Genomic DNA, 15,513 nt, shown 5'->3' with positions numbered 1-15,513 from the left:
ACGCGCGTGCCAGGTGCGCAGGCCCAACGGTCACATCCGGGGCTCAGCCCACCCTCCTGGTCAGGCATCACGAAGGGCTCCTAGGAGTTCCGCGTAGGGGGCCTGAGGACGGAAGTGACGTCTCTGTGGTTCCGGACTGCGTCAGCCCTGACCCGGCTCCGCCCGCACGTGTGAAGTGCTGCATGGAGGGGCCTGCGGAGGAAGGGACCGGGGGGGGCTGCCCCGCCGCGGCCCCGGAGACCCAGAGCGCGATGGAGGCCGGGGGCTTCACCAGGGTCTCCAAGCGGAGCAAACGGAAGCGGCGGGCGGCCGAGCTGGATGGGGGCGGCGGGAGCCGCATGGACACGGGGCAGCCCTGGCCCAGCAAGAGGCCCGACTTCCCGCCCGTCTCCGGGGACGCGCTCATGGTGAGCCGGGCCCCGGGCTGGTCTCCGGGGTCGCTGTGCGGGGACAGGCCCTGCCCGTTGGGCTTGAACTAGGTAGAATCAGCCGCTGCCCGGAGCCTCGGCGCTGCCCGTTCCGAGTTCCCGTGCGCTGTCAGCGCGCCGGCTGCTGAGGGGGGACAGAGCTCCCCTGTGCGGGGGGGGGGAATGGTTGAGACCTCGTTAGATGTCACCTCCCTGCCGGCACAAGCTGTCGTGTTAAAGGGGCGTTGTTAACTTGAAAGCCCGTCAGCTTTAAAAAAGGCAAAAAAAAGTAGTTCTAGGTGCTAGATCTGGTTTTGAGTCCATCCGCAAACGCCTGTGGTTTTGCGGCTACATAAGTTTGTAATGGTTTTTCTCCTTTATTTCTACTCACAAACACGAGACATTTGACTATGCAGGGGAAACAATGAGACCAGTAAGTAGGGTGCTGTCTGATGCAAAAAGAAACAAACTAGAAAAAAGCAAACATTTTATCATCATTTAGCCAAAGTAATATTAGGAACGATAGGTTAACATTTTTAGGTAGAAGTGTGACTTTTCAGTGAACTGTCCCCCTTTAGCTATAGCGTAGGTTTACTGTTTTATTATAATCTCCACAGACACATTTTTTTCTCCAGTGAAGATGAGCTTGTTAAGTTGGAGCTGAAGAACGCTGTTTGGAAACTAAGCAGGAGTAGATGAGGAAACATTTGCAGCAAGAAGTTTCAGCTTTTTAAAAGTTGAAGTACTTGATAATAACTCTCCAGTTCCTTGGCATTGCCTGTTCCCAGTAAATATTAATATTTAATCTCCTCTGTCTTAAGTAAAATATTGGTTTAAAATGTCTTTCAGTGCTCTGGCAGTCTGTGCCTTCTAAATTTTGGATTCCCTGATATTTTTCTCTACCACTTTTTTCTTTCATTGGTGTAGTGACTTCAAGGCAAAAGCATGATTTGGTGATTGAGCACTCTGATAGGCTGTCTTTTGGCAAGAATGATGGTAGTGGTGGTTAGTGCTACTTAAACTTTTTTTTGTTTCTAGAGCGGAAAAGATGAAATGAGGAAAATTCCTGTACCAGCACACAGATATACTCCTTTGAAAGAAAACTGGATGAAAATATTTACACCTATTGTAGAACACCTGCAACTTCAAATCAGATTTAATTTAAAAACAAGAAATGTAGAAATCAAGGTAAGGAGAAAGCTCTTTCCTGGCATTTTCATGCAGCACCTCAGTCAGCTGAGTCAGAAAACTTATCTCTTGTATTTGTTTGCAGCACGAAAACTTGTTAATTATCTAGATCCCAGTTACTAGTGATAGGAAACTAAAGGGGAGCCCTGCAAAACATATGGGTTCAAACTAAAACTTGACAGTTGTGTCCTCAAGCACTTTACTCATAAAGCAATAAATAAAATTTAGAGCAAGACATTAACCCTTTGGCAACACTGACCCAGAGGCTGTTTATTTCTCTAGTTTGACATCACTGTAAGGGAGGAAAAAAATCAGTTTTTGAACAGATCCAACCACTACATTTGATTTGCAGAATGCAATGCTTTGTAAATAGTTAAGACTGTATAACACTTATGTAAATGGTTTGAGTTATGTTTTTTTGGGCTGCCAAATCTCATAATGACTTTTATTCATCATAGCAGACAAGCGATCATAGTTACTTAGTTCATGCATTCCTCCTGTCTAATGGACTACGCTCAAGTCACTTGGGATATAGAAAGTGATAGTTGCGGCCATAACTAACATTCTTATTGACTGCCTCCACAGCTTAACAACTTTTAAGAGCATGTCTAAAGCTTGTGTTAAGCCTCTGACATGTGGGTAACTATATTTATAGCATGTTGTAATACTTTTATTAAGCTGTGTTCCACATTAATTTTTAAAAGCCACATTTTCAAATTTAGGGGTTGAAATGTGGAAGCTACTGGTAACTTTTCCCTAATCAGTAAATCTTATTCTGAGTACAGTAGTCGGTACAAAACTTACAGTAGATAAGCCTGCACAAATGAGTTTATTATACAGTGTCTTGTTTTTTGACAGTTGTGACTTGTTCATAGATTTTATATGTAATATACATAATATCTAATTTGGAAAATTGGAGATTTATAAATTGCTGTTTTTTGAAACTCTAGAATGTGTTTGAACAATTAGAGGAAGGCATTACTAACTTTTTTTGATATCACCTCTTGAGGATAACAATACTGAAATGTTGCACAAAATGTATAGTCAGTTTTTCTTTTTTAAAAAATTGGCTATCTCCCACCGACAAAGGAAACACTGATTAAAATCCGGCATGATCTCCTCCCTCAGTCCCTAGCACATTCTGCTTCTCACTGAGACTGTTTGCTTTCCTCCTCCACCTGCTCCAGCATCCCCAGCCCTTTTTGTTTTATAATCTGACCTTACTCCACCCCAACACGTACTTTGGTTCTTTCCATGCTCAGGACAAGCATGAGTTGGTCTCCTCAATCTTAAAATATAAATTGGAAAAAAGCCCACCTTAATCCCATATCCCCTTCAAATGATTGTCCAATCTCTCCCCCAACATCTCTGAACTCACTCTCCCTTGCAGTCACTGTGTGGGGTTCTTTTCTTCTGTTTCCATCGTAGACCCTCTCCAGTCATGCTTCTGCTCACTAAACTCTTAATATAGAGTTTAATACCTGACGGGACCACCAGATTATGTAGTCTGACCTTCATGTCACAGGCCATTAACACCTCCCTGCGTACACCCACTAACCCCAACAATCGAAGTTACACCAAAATAGTTGGGGGTTGGTCCTGCTTTGAGCAGGGGGTTGGACTAGTTGACCTCCTGAGGTCCCTTCCAACCCTGATATTCTGTGATTACAGCCCATAGGAGCCTAGACTACTATGTACTACAGAGAGCTGTGTCTTAGTCCGTCCTAATGTCTGAGGCCCCTACAGTGGCAGGGAAATGATTAAATGAGATGGTCAGATAATCCTGGCAAGTGACCCACATCCACGTGCTGCTGAGGAAGGTGGCAAAACCTGCAAGGCCATTGCCAGTCTCACCTGAGAGAGAATTCCTTCATATGGTCAACTGTTTGATCCTGATCAAGCGAGCAAGAACCATCCAGCTAATTACCTGAGAGAATGTTTGGTACACCTCAGAACACAGCCCACCCTGTCCACTGGCCCATCTCCAGCCATGACCATCCCTGATGCTTCAGAGAGAGGAGATTTGGAAAAAAGCCTCCAGAATACAGAGCTCCCATTCTCACCAAAGTCTTTAGTGATGCACTTCAAGCCATGAGATTTGTCAAGGTTCTCCTCACTCATTTTTCTCAACCAGTTGTCTGACTTCATTGCTGTCTAATTTATTGCTCTTGAAATGTTGTTCACTCTTGACTTTTGTGGTTATTCTCCTATGTTACTCTGCCTCTTAGTCTCCTCTCCAAATTTTCGTGGAGGTCACAGAAGGCTTCCTTGTTGGTCACCTTTTTTTAGTTAGATATTTTATGACTATAACTATCTCCTTTATGCTGCTGACTCACAAAACTGCCTCTCCTTGTCCTATCTCCTTTTCCAGACCTGCATTTTTGCGTATCATTGTGACGTCTCATAAATTTGTAGATAAGACCCCAAGGAATCACTGTGATCTAGTCTGACCTCCTGGATAGCATACTCAGCAACATTTGTATCAAGCTCATAATGTCTATTTGATCTCGGGCATATCTTTAGAGAGAGATCCAGTTTGATCTAAGGACTTCAAATTATGGAAAATCCACCACATCCTTAGGTAAAATCTCATAGTTGTCCAATCATTAACTTTAATCTCAATCTGGCCAAAATTGTGGACTTCCCCCCGACACACAGAGTCCTTGGCTGTTGGCAGGAATCCAAACACACACATTCCTGTGTTGGAAGGAGATGCTGGCAAAGATTCCATTCAAGCAAGTTCTCAATACTCTAGTAGATGGGGCCTGCTGCTGGTGGTAGTCAAACTAACTAGTGCCTCCCTGCTTCTCATTTTGCTGCTCTCTGTTTTAGAATGGCATGGGGTTTGTTCCAGGAGAAGGAAAACTTGGCTTAGTGGGGAGAGAGGCTGCCCAGCACTGACTGAGTGGTCTGGGGAGCAACCTAAATTCTCATGGTGGAGGGCCAGCATTAATTGAAGGCAGTGTTAATTCAGCAAAACTGCAGGGTGTTTGGACCCAAGCAATAGATCCGACAGGAGGGAGTTGGCTTGGGGAACTGGTGTATTTCAGCCTGGTGAGTAGACTTAGTTCTTGGACTAGAAGATATTAGGTGAATTTCTCAAGTCCCGATCTCTCTCTCACATGCAACTTAATTTGTTTATTATGTAGACTTGTAAAGAGACAAAAGATGTAAGTGCTCTGACGAAAGCAGCTGACTTTGTGAAAGCATTTATTCTTGGATTTCAAGTTGAGGTGAGTCTTCAGCAGCCAGGTGGTCCTGGTCACCTAGTCTAAATTGTGGTATAAGTAGGGATAATAGAAACCTGCCGGCTTAAAATCCTTGGCTTCTGTGCAGGCTTGCTACGGGGATGCTGGTTATGAGGCATAGCTTTTCTATAGTTTCCCAACACAATGGTACAGTAAGCTTGTCTTTGTAAAGCTGGAGGGGTGTGTGCTGTGTTAACATTTCATTTCAAAACCACTCCGGAGGGATACATTGAATGTTTTTTATATATATTTTTGCATAGATGTTTGTTTGTTTGTTTGTTTGGATTTGCTATTTTCCTTGTATTCATGTACTCTTAGTAAGATTAACTCTTTGAAGAAATATCAGACCATTTGATGCATTTTAAACTAAGTTTTAGAGGTGTCTTTTTTTTTTTTTTTAAATACTTTAAGCACCAGAATACCAAGTAAGTCATGAGTAGATTCAGGGTAGTAGGCCAGCTTCATCATTTCAATTTTTCTGGTTAGACACTATCCTTGATCTGCATGTGCACGTTCCAGTGGGAGGTGTATTGGGTGTAGAGAGAGCGATGGGTATTTAAAGCTCCTGCCGCGTTCCCTATACGGGAACATAGGCTGCAACCAACTAATGCTTCAGTGGATTAGCCTGGGTGCTGTTTGATACATTACATGAGGTCATTCTGGGAATCTGTTCTATTATTTACGTCTTTTTAAAAAAAAAATATGATGCAGCTCCTTAAACATGTTTTCCTATCTGTATTCTACAGTGTTATAACACAATCTTTGTAATATTTTAGGATGCTCTTGCTCTCGTCAGGTTAGATGACCTTTTTCTAGAATCTTTTGAAGTTACAGATGGTAAGTGTCTTTCAATAGTGCATCAGGTGTCGTGTTCTGTGCCCAAAAGAAAATTGCTTTTAATATTCAGTAGAACTTGAGATCCATTGTGAATTGTTTTGCAGCTTAGTATATAAGCAAACAGCATAAATCACAGAGATACTGGTCAGTAATATATAACTGAATGTCACGTATTTATGATGATACACTACTATAGTGTATTTTGCAAAAGCAGCCGTCTTAGTAATGAGACCTCAGTACAGCACTCCCTGTTACATCTTAGCTGAAAAGTAGGATGATACTAGTTTGTCATGAGGATTATTGGGCTCATGTCGTGTTTGAGCGGTTGCACTATGCCTGATACTGGACAAAATGAGACAGATCTTGTCCCAAGGAGTTCAGAGTCTAAATAGGAATGTCGGAATCAGCAAACCTGTGCTGCAATTTTTTAAAGATTGTGTGGGTTAATAGACATCTGCTAGGATGTAATTAGCAAAAATAAGCAGCATTGCAAAACTGATTCTGAATTCAAAGGCACATTGACACCTTTCATTTGTATTTAGGACAGGTAAAATCATTTAGTGGATATACTGCTTTCGGTAGTAAGTAATCAGCCAGTGTAGTTCACTGCTGTGGGAGGTCAATCTGTTGTATTTTTTTGTTTTTTTTTTTAGGGTTGGATAACATAGGGCCGCCCAGAGGATTCCGGGGACCTGGGGCCGTCGGCGGCAGGTGGCTCCGGTGGACCTCCCGCAGGCGTGCCTGTGGAGGGTCCGCTGGTCCCGCGGCTCCAGTGGAGCATCCGCAGGCGTGCCTGCGGGAGGTCCGCTGGTCCCGCGGCTCCAGTGGAGCATCCGCAGGCGTGCATGCGGGAGGTCCACCGGAGCCACGGGACCGGCAAGCGGCAGAGCGCCCCCCGCGCGGTGAAATGTCTAGAGCCGGCCCTGTTCGGCGGCGGGGGACCCTTCCATTCCAGGACCCACCACCGAAGTGCCCCGAAGACCCGTGGTGGGGGCCCTCCGCCGGTGAATTACCGCCAAAGCGGGACCCGCCGCCAAAGTGCAGCCCGCTCTTCGGCAGTAATTCGGTGGCGGGGGACCCATGCCACAGGTCTTTGGGGCACTTTGGCGGCGGGTCCCGGAACAGAAGGGCCCCCCACCGCTGAATTACCGCTGAAGACCGGGTTGCACTTCGGCGGCAGGTCCCGTTTCGGCGGTAATTCGCTGGCGGGGGGGGTCCTTCCCCCCGGAGCGGAAGGTCCCCCCCGCCGGCAAAGACCAGGAGCGGAAGTTCTGGGGCCCGGCCCCGCAAGAGATTTCCGGGCCCCCTGGAGCAAGTGAAGGACCCTGCTGCAGGGGCCCCAAAAAACTCTCGTGGGGGCCCCTGCGGAGCCCGGGGCCTGGGGCAAATTGCCCCTCTTGCCTCCCCCCCCCCCCCCCCCGGGCGGCCCTGGGATAACGTGATCAGTAACAATCTGCACAATCTTGAAAAAGGATGTAGTTCTCCTCGGGGATGTACATTGCTCACCCTGTGGGTCAGGAAAGAACTTTTACTCCTACATACAGCAGTACAAAATTGGCTAGGGGTGTGGTGGTAGCACAGTTGTCTTTCTCCTAAAATATCAACACTTTTGTTCAGTGTTAAAAGCAGTGTATCAGATTTGTCAGGTTAGTTCTCATTTGGCTCATGAAAGCCTGTATTCCTAATCTCTGCTGTTTACTTCTGACAAATAGTGATGTAGGTACCCTTCTCCTTGCCAAAAGAAGAGTTGAGGAAGTGTGTAGTGAATTTGAAAAGTGACATTCTGGGTGTTAGGGAATACCATAGCTGTGGGTTTTAGACTGAGGAGTGGAATGGTGTTTTGGCACATCTGACTCCACTCATCAAATGCTGATTGGAGCAGCAAACAAAAAACAAGATAAATCCTACCACTACAAAACACTGTGCTGCATGTGTAGTTCTCCCCCTGGGGAGAGGATGAGAGAACATGACCCACAACTGACAGATGTTAGCTACATTGCTGAATGCACTAATGGAGGGTGCACAGATGCAAAGGAATCAGGATGGTATAAGACCCTAGATGGTTCTAATTTCAGTTCTGTTCTACATGAGCATGTTAATTGTTTTGATCCTCTCCTAACTCACCCAGGAATTGGTCCTTGTTCCCCAACCACTTGAGGAGTGATTCCTGTTAGCCCTACACAGAGATCACTTTATTACTCCTCTCTGAAACACTGCTACCTCTGGAGTGAGCTGCTGTCCCACTGTAGTGAATAAAATAATCCCTGTGTAGTGTTTCCCTATCACCACAGAGGTATTTTGAAACTGTTTCCTGTTTGTAAAGTGATTTGAAAGACCCTAAAAGCTGCTATAGAAATACATATTGCTATTGGCTAATGAAATGCAGTTTTTTCCCTTCTGCTTTAGTCAAGCCTTTGAAAGGAGATCACCTTTCTAGAGCAATAGGAAGAATAGCAGGAACAGGTGGAAAAACCAAATTCACTATAGAAAATGTAACCAGGACACGAATAGTTCTTGCTGACTCGTAAGTAGGCTCTTTCTCGCAATTACTTTCTAGGCAATGTGTGGTTCCTAAAACTTGTATTTGATCCTTTATCGATTCTTCCCTTCTGTGCAATAACCCAGAATGTCATGTTGTGCATGTAAGTGAAGGGACAGTTGTACATGATGGGGACCGTTCAAGATCCTTGCTCTCCAAACCAATGAATGCTGACATCTTCAAAGTGATTAATTTCTTGGCCTACAGGGGGATGCTTCTTAGGAGGCAACAGTAGGATCAGCATCTGAGGCAACATCACTGGAGGTTGGAAGCTGAATGGGTTGGGGAGATATGTTCCAATGGTAGCTGAATGGTGTCCCCCAGAATTGTAGGTTTCCTGAATTGCAGGAAGCTCAAACAGAATCAGTGAAGAGGTACGAAATTTGAAAGAATGTACACATGACAGGTAGCCATGTTCTGGTTATAAAGATGGAAGGTGCTCAAAATATGAAAGTACATGTTTAAAGTGAAGGACAAATTAGTCCCGCTCTGACTGAATTTGAGCTATCCAATGGAATGATCTGGTGAAGGGAAGTGGATGGGGATGCTTCCATGTTTGAGGTGATTTTAAAGGATAAGCTTCCAGAGGGAGTGCAGCTCAGCCTCTTCTCTCTTTTGTAGATGCAAGTTGTACCCACTAAATAAAGTGCAGGGGAAGGTCTGAGTATTAAGGTGCATCTTCATGTGATACCTGGAGTGGAGATATATAGTTTGCATCTACAAATGTGAATATGCACAGGTTGCATTCAAAAGTGTAGAGGATAGCAATGGGTTATTCATTGTTTGGAATGCTTACTGTCTTTAAATGGGAAGTGGGATCTTGGACTTCCAGATCAGTTTCTCCTCCAGTCACTACTATTAAACTTGGTTACAACTGCTCATCACACAACTCCTCAAAATCTGACCTCTCCAAACTTGGCACCATCAAGTGAGCTAATCGTAACATCTTCGGAAATAAATTATGTATCAGAAAAGACTATAGGACAGAGATTCCACCCGTTGTTGGTAGCATGAAGTGAAAGAAAAACACCAACTCAGTCATACTTGTTACAAGCGTTTAACTAATAATGCAAGACTGGCAACAAAGTACAAGTGGACTCCAAAGATCTAGTGCATTAATTCTTGAATCTCAAATTCACTTGAATACTGTAACATTAATTATGTGCTTTCCCAAATAACACTGTTTTGGTTGCTTGTTACAGGAAAATTCATATTTTAGGATCTTTTCAGAATATTAAGATGGCACGAACAGCAATTTGCAATCTCATTTTAGGTAAGCCCTGTTAACTAACCTCAGTCCATTGTGAAAAAAAACTGATTTGTTATAAGATTTGTATTTAAGAGGAAACTGCAATCATTGCTACTTTGAATAGGGCTTAAATTTTTTTTTGCCAGAGGATTATTCTAAATATGAACTCATAGATTTACTCACCTTGTTCTTGACTGCTGCTCTTGGGAAAGATCTTCTGCTCCTAGGTACTCCAATTGTTGCACAGTAAAGATAGCAGAATCGCTCCCTGCGTGTGTACCTCCCAACTTTGTGCTTTGAGCAGAGCAGGGAATGGAGTATTGAACGTCCACAGAGGGCTGCACGCACTAGTGACACTTAGAACAGAGGAGTTGAAACTCTTACAATACTGGGTTATCAAATAAAAGCTAAAAGTTAGCACAAGCTTTGGCAAATTACATCATCTCCAGCTAGGAATGACTTCTGCAGAAAAATCACTTGTAAACAGCAAATTTATACTTCTTGCAACTAATTGCAAAGCTTTACCAAAGCATAGCGGCTATCTCCTCCTTTATATTGGAATCTGACACATTTTACCCTAGACGTTTCCTTAATAATCTGTTGACAAGCTGATGATTTCTTTTGGAGCCTCTTGTCAGTCATTGCAAATTATCTTGGCAGTAATGCAGACACCTTAAGGTTTCAAAAGCAGCCTCAGTCTTACAGCAGAGTTTGTTCTAGTGTTATCTGTCAATACCATTTTATAATAATGTCTGTCTTCTCTGCAGGAAGTCCTCCATCAAAAGTCTATGGCAATATTAGAGCTGTGGCGAGCAGAGCAGCTGAAAGATTCTAAGACCCAGGACTCTAATTTCGGACTCTGTATCCAATATACAGATATTGTGGCTGGAGATCTTAATACACAGCTAATGTGTATAGAGTAACACCAGTTCTGCATGAAGCAGGTGCTCAGCCTCCTTCAACTTGATTGGGAAGCTTAGAAGAAAGTAGGGCTGCTTTTGCAGTCTGTTTTCGTTCAGGCGTAATGTCTGATCTTTTGACACAATATTTAAGTAATTTAACGTAAACCCTTGTATGTTCATTAAAGATTAATGCTTTATCACTAATCAAAGGTACGGTTAATTTGATTGAATCTTTCACTTAAAGCAAGAATACTGATGAACAGGACCATTGGTTTCTGAAGAAAGTGACTGGTTAGGAAGCATCGTAAACTCATGCATTCAGATTTCTTAAATTGTGTTAACTTAGTTCTTGGACCAGTGGCAACAGTCTGACTCATTTGATTGTACATCACCTTCACTGATTTATTTATAAATAATTCCGAGAGGAGGGGAAAGCAGGGGCTGTGCATATCTGCTTCAGACTAAAATCTTGTCAGGATACTTAGTATAGTATACATGATCAGAGAACAGAACATGATAGAGATCATACTGTACAGAAATGGCAATAGCTCAAGTGTTTAGTGTCCCTAGTTACATTTTAGAACAGGAAAAGTACAGTTCTCCACAGACACACCGTGCTGGATAGTGTCATCCACCTTGAGTCTAGTGGTTAGTCTTTCTTTGACTCAAGTATATACTGCAGCTGTTGATGGCCAGGGCCAATTTCTTTCTTGTAATGTGTCAGGTATTGGAGCAAATTGATGCATTAAAAAGCAGTCACCAGGCCCACATGGTATACACTGAGATTTCTGAAGGAGCTTAGGTATGAAATGGCTGAGCTGTTAGTAAAAACCTTATTTAAAGACAGCTGTTATTCCAGAAGCTTGGAACTTAACCATGTTGTATCTGTATTTAAAAAACGCTCCGTCAATATGTGGGAAATCAGAGACTAGTAAGTCTTCTGTATGTACTTGTCAAATTTGATTGAAATAATGACAAGTAAAATAGTGCTATCTGGCAAATATGATTAACCAGTGTGGTGTGTACAAAGGAAAAAAAATAGCTTTTGATCAGATTCCTCAAAGGGGCTACCCACGATAAGTTTCTCATAAGATGAAAGACAAAATAGTGCCAGGGATCAAAAACTCTTTAGAAGATAACAAAAGTGATCATTTAATCTGCTTTTAAAGTGAAAGTACAACAGGTGGGTGGCCCAAGGTTCTCTATGTACTTATGTTCACTGTATAAATAATTGCTTGGAAACAGATAAGTAGTGAGGAAGCAAAATTTAGATGAGTTATTTAAATTAGTCAGGACCAGAACTTGAGACATTTGACCAAGCGAGGTGAATAGGGTGACCAGACAGCAAGTGTGAAAAATCGGGATGGGTAGGGGGGTAATAGGAGCCCATATAAAAAAAAGCCCCAAATATTGGGACTGTCCCTATAAAATCGGGACATCTGGTCACCCTAGAGGTGTAACGATGGATGAAGTTCAGTTATCAGTAAATGCAAAGTAATATACATTGCAGGGAAAACAAACTACTCATGAATCGTCCAGAATGCTAAAGTGTCAATCACTGCAGGAAAGTGGCCCAGATAATGTAGGCATCTTAATAAAAACATCAGTGTGCCGTTGCAGTCAAAGAAAATGTGATTTAAGGAAGAGGATGGAAAATACACCTGTACAGTACTGGAGACCTCCCCTGAAGGAGGAATATGGCAGAACTGGGATGTGTTTAGGGAAGAATTAAAATAAAAGGCACAAACTCATGATTGAAAAGGGGATTGTTTACTTACCTTTATTTGCCCTCCTGCCCCTTGTGTGAGTGCATGATGCCTTCAATTACATCACAACTTTTTTTCACAGAACTCCTTCCTCTGCACATGCTGGATGGGTCTGATGGAGCAGCTTTCAAAACTTGCTTCCTCATTGTTCGCTGCAGCCCTATTTGCTGCATGCCATTCAAACCTGGCTCCAAAGATAATTTCCTCATGGGCTCTTTGAGTGCTTCATGGACAACTTATTTTTACAACCCCTCTGTGGGGTGAGGGGGCTCTAGCCCCATAATGCAGATTGAGGCAGAGACTAGACCCTTCTGATGATAAACTTTGAGAGCTTGGTTTAAGATGTGGGGGAAAATTCCAGCTACTACAATGAAGGCAGTGGGGTAACATGGGGCATAGTTGAGCCCACCACACTCCTGAGCCCCACAGTGCAGGAAAGATCCCCAGCCCTGGGACCACCAGGACATATATGGTAGCAAGCTTCATTACTGAATTTCCTAATTTGAGTGCTTGGCTTTAACTCATGTTTAATATTTTAATTTTTTTTAAAGCAAATTTGATTTTTCTAGTGGTGGTATATTAACTCCCACACCAGGCCTCACACAAGACATCAGCAGGGTTGGAACCTTTTATGGGGTGGGCAAACTTTTTGGCCTGAGGGCTGCATCAGGTTTCATAAATTGTATGGAGGGCTGGTTAGGGAGGGGGCCGTAGCCCAGCCCCCACCTCCTATCTGCTTTCCCCCCTGCATTCCCTGACAGCCCCCCAGGGACTCCTGCCCCATCCACACACACACCCTCCCAGTTGCCTGATCACCTCTGGACCCTCATTGCCACATCCAACCCCTCCTCTCATTCCTGACTGCCCCATCCAGCTATCCCTTCTCTCTGTCTCCTAATTGTCCCCTGCCATCCCATCCACCCCCCCTCCTTCCTGACTGCCTCCCCGAGACCTCTGCCCTCATTCAACCCCCCACTCCCCCAAACACCCCACACCCCCCTGCCCTCTATCCACCCCATACCCCCTTACTATGCTGCCTGGAGCACCAGTGGCTGGCAGTGCTACAGCCACGCCACACAGAGCACTGGGTCAGGCCAGGCTCTGCAGCTGCACTGCTCCAGGAGCTCACAGCCTTGTTGCCCAGAGCATTGCACCAGCAGAGGAGCGAGCTTAGGCTGCAAGTGTGGGGGAACAGCAGGGGAGGGGCCAGGCAGCACAGTCCCACTGGCTCAATGTGGCCTGTAGTTTACCCACCTCTGCTTTAGATGGATCACCCACTCCACTCCTTTCCTTCCCCCTTGCTTGATTTGTCCTTTCTCTATTTGCATAAGATGGCTTCCTCGGCTGCCCTACCTGGACACCAGAAGGGGCATCACTGAGAGCATAGGACAGAGGGGTTCCCTGCTCTCACATTCCCTAGCTCAGGGGTCATGAGTCTTTACATGGGTTGCAAGTACATGCATGAAACAAAGCAACTGCTATAAAATATATAATTGAAATCTATATACACCTCTACCCTGATATAGCGCAGTCCCCGGGAGCCAAAAAATCTCACTGCCTTATAGGTGAGACCACATTGCACATTGTATTGGGTTTGGGCCGGTACACTGTGCTGAACTGGACTGGCTTCCCCAGCGAGGATTTAAAGGGCCCAGTGCTCCAGCTGCTGTGGGAAGCCCCAGGCCCTTTAAATCACTGCCGGAACTCTAGCAGCAGGGCTTGGGTGGGGATTTAGAGGGCCTGGGGCTCCTCGCTGCTTTATCACATTATATCCAAATTCAGGTTATATTGGGTTGCGTTCTATCAGGGTAGAGGTGTACCTTCTGCAGTTTTGTGCTGCTGCTGGCAGCAGCACTGCCTTCGGAGCTGGGTGCCTGGCCCACAGCCACCACTCTGGTCACTCAGCTCTGAAGGTGGCACATACTGCCAGCATCACCACAGAAGTAAAAGTGGCAATGGGCTGCTAGTAAGTCTACTGTGAAATGATATTTGTATGTAGATATCACTTTTCACAGCCTCTCAGCTAGCTAGCAAATCTGCTGTGAAGTAATATTGACCATTTCTTCGCACACCTCCTAGTATTAAACAGTAACTAATTAAAAATAACTTTTCTGCTTTTAACAATTCAATGTTTAATTTAAAAGTGGTGTGAAAAGGTACATTAATTTTAAATAGGGTTATAAATTTAGCATTTAAAAGTGTTAAATATAAAATACTGGTTTTAATTCAGATAGGGAGGTGTCTGAAAGGGGTCACCCATACAAAAAGTTTGAGCACCACTGCCCTAGCTTAACCCTAGGCCTTGGCTACACTGGCGCTTTACAGCTCTGCAACTTTCTTGCTCAGGGGTGTGAAAAAACACCCCCGAGCGCAGCAAGTTACAGCGCTGTAAAGCGCCAGTGTAAACAGTGCCCCAGCGCTGGGAACTCGGCTCCTAGTGCTGTAAGCTAATCCCCATGGGGAGGTGGAGTACCTGCAGCGCTGGGAGACCTCTCTCCCAGCGCTGGTGCCACGACCACCCTCGCACTTCAAAGTGCTGCCACGGGAGCCCTCCCGCAGCTGCAAGTGTAGCCATACCCCTCGTGCACAGTTGCCATGAAAGTGGCTTTCCCCCTGCAGTCTAGTGTAGTCAGCAGTAGGAGCAGGGGAAATAGAGCATGCTGAGTGCAGATAAGATTTTTAGCTATTTCACTCTGACCATGTGAAAACAGATTTTTCAGAGGCTTATAACTGGGTCAAATTTCAGTTCCATTCTCAAAGTATGGGGGTACAAGGGCTTCTCAAAGAAATTCTAAAAATTTTAAATATGGGAAAAGTGTATTTTCCCCTAACACTGGTCTCAAAACCTGCTGAACCATTTTGCATGAAACCTTCCAAAACGATTCCATTGGAGTTTGCCAAACTTCAGCTGCTTGGGCTGAAACGATTAACAACTGATGCTAAGGTCTTATATGGGGAATTGTGAGGCAAACTTCAAATGGAGCTGTACCAGTCCTACCTGTAATGAAGAACTTGGAATTTCATACCTACAGTGAACCAGCCAACTACTACTAAATACTTTCCCAGTGTCAAGAGGTCACTCATTATGATAAACTGTTTTGAAGAGAGATTTTTATTAAATGGAGGATCCTAAAAAGACACCACTTCCATGTTCAAATTTACACATTTTAAAATAGGATTTCAGGCCTATACCTTCCTTCTGAATGTACAAACAGAGCGAGACATGTACCTGCCTGAATCTTGTGTATGTGAACGTTGTACTATTGAAGCAGCTCAATTTAACTAGAGCAGTGAACCTATCTACTGTACAAGGTTTAGTTCAATAAATGCTGCTTGAAGTGATATTGAGTGTACGCAGAGTTGCTGGAGCAACATCT

At 44.3% G+C, this 15,513-nt stretch overlaps 2 protein-coding genes across 2 annotated transcripts in view; one reads left to right on the top strand and one right to left on the bottom strand.

Annotated features, from left to right (window-relative positions):
- Positions 1–15,513, bottom strand: part of WDR92 (WD repeat domain 92) — a 122,220-nt gene that overhangs the window by 15,261 nt on the left and 91,446 nt on the right. The window lies entirely within an intron of this gene.
- PNO1 (partner of NOB1 homolog) lies at positions 91–10,574 on the top strand. Its single transcript, XM_030557872.1, has 7 exons — positions 91–407; positions 1,446–1,595; positions 4,745–4,828; positions 5,620–5,680; positions 8,087–8,204; positions 9,422–9,492; positions 10,236–10,574. The coding sequence occupies exons 1-7, from the start codon at positions 183–185 to the stop codon at positions 10,301–10,303; spliced, it is 777 nt and encodes a 258-aa protein (XP_030413732.1). The 5' UTR covers positions 91–182; the 3' UTR covers positions 10,304–10,574.

Source organism: Gopherus evgoodei, chromosome 3 (assembly GCF_007399415.2).
Source record: "Gopherus evgoodei ecotype Sinaloan lineage chromosome 3, rGopEvg1_v1.p, whole genome shotgun sequence".
Lineage (NCBI taxonomy): Eukaryota > Metazoa > Chordata > Testudines > Testudinidae > Gopherus > Gopherus evgoodei.
The sequence above is the reverse complement of the archived record's forward strand: the minus strand, read 5'-3'. Positions and strand labels throughout refer to the sequence as shown.